Genomic DNA, 262 nt, shown 5'->3' with positions numbered 1-262 from the left:
GAGCGGAGCCCGCGACTCAGGAGGTTGGCGGCGTCCATGATGCCATCCTCCACCGGGTGGGTGCAGTCCAGTGTGAACTTCAGCACCTGCTTCTTTTTTTTGCCACCTTTCGCTGCGGGCTTCTTCTGCAGCGGGGGAAAGAGAGAGCCGTGAGGGACGGGCAGGGGACGGGGGCCGGACCAGGGGCAACGGGGCCGAGCCAGGGACGATGGGAACGGGCCGGGGGCAATGGGGACAGGCCGAGCTCCGGGTTGGTGGCAAC

General features: G+C 67.2%; 1 protein-coding gene across 1 annotated transcript in view; it reads right to left on the bottom strand.

The window, feature by feature from the left end:
* Positions 1 to 125, bottom strand: part of RPL22 (ribosomal protein L22) — a gene marked incomplete at its 5' end in the record, with an annotated part of 1,781 nt that extends 1,656 nt beyond the window's left edge. Inside the window, one exon of the mRNA XM_010019673.1 lies at positions 22 to 125. Coding sequence (XP_010017975.1) covers positions 22 to 125 — 104 coding nt within the window. The remainder of the gene's footprint in view (positions 1 to 21) is intronic.
* Between the last annotated feature and the right edge of the window lie 137 nt (positions 126 to 262).

Source organism: Nestor notabilis, unplaced genomic scaffold (genome assembly GCF_000696875.1).
Source record: "Nestor notabilis isolate BGI_N333 unplaced genomic scaffold, ASM69687v1 scaffold25128, whole genome shotgun sequence".
In the NCBI taxonomy this organism is placed as follows: Eukaryota; Metazoa; Chordata; class Aves; order Psittaciformes; family Psittacidae; genus Nestor; species Nestor notabilis.
This window is presented reverse-complemented; position numbering and strand designations above follow the sequence as displayed.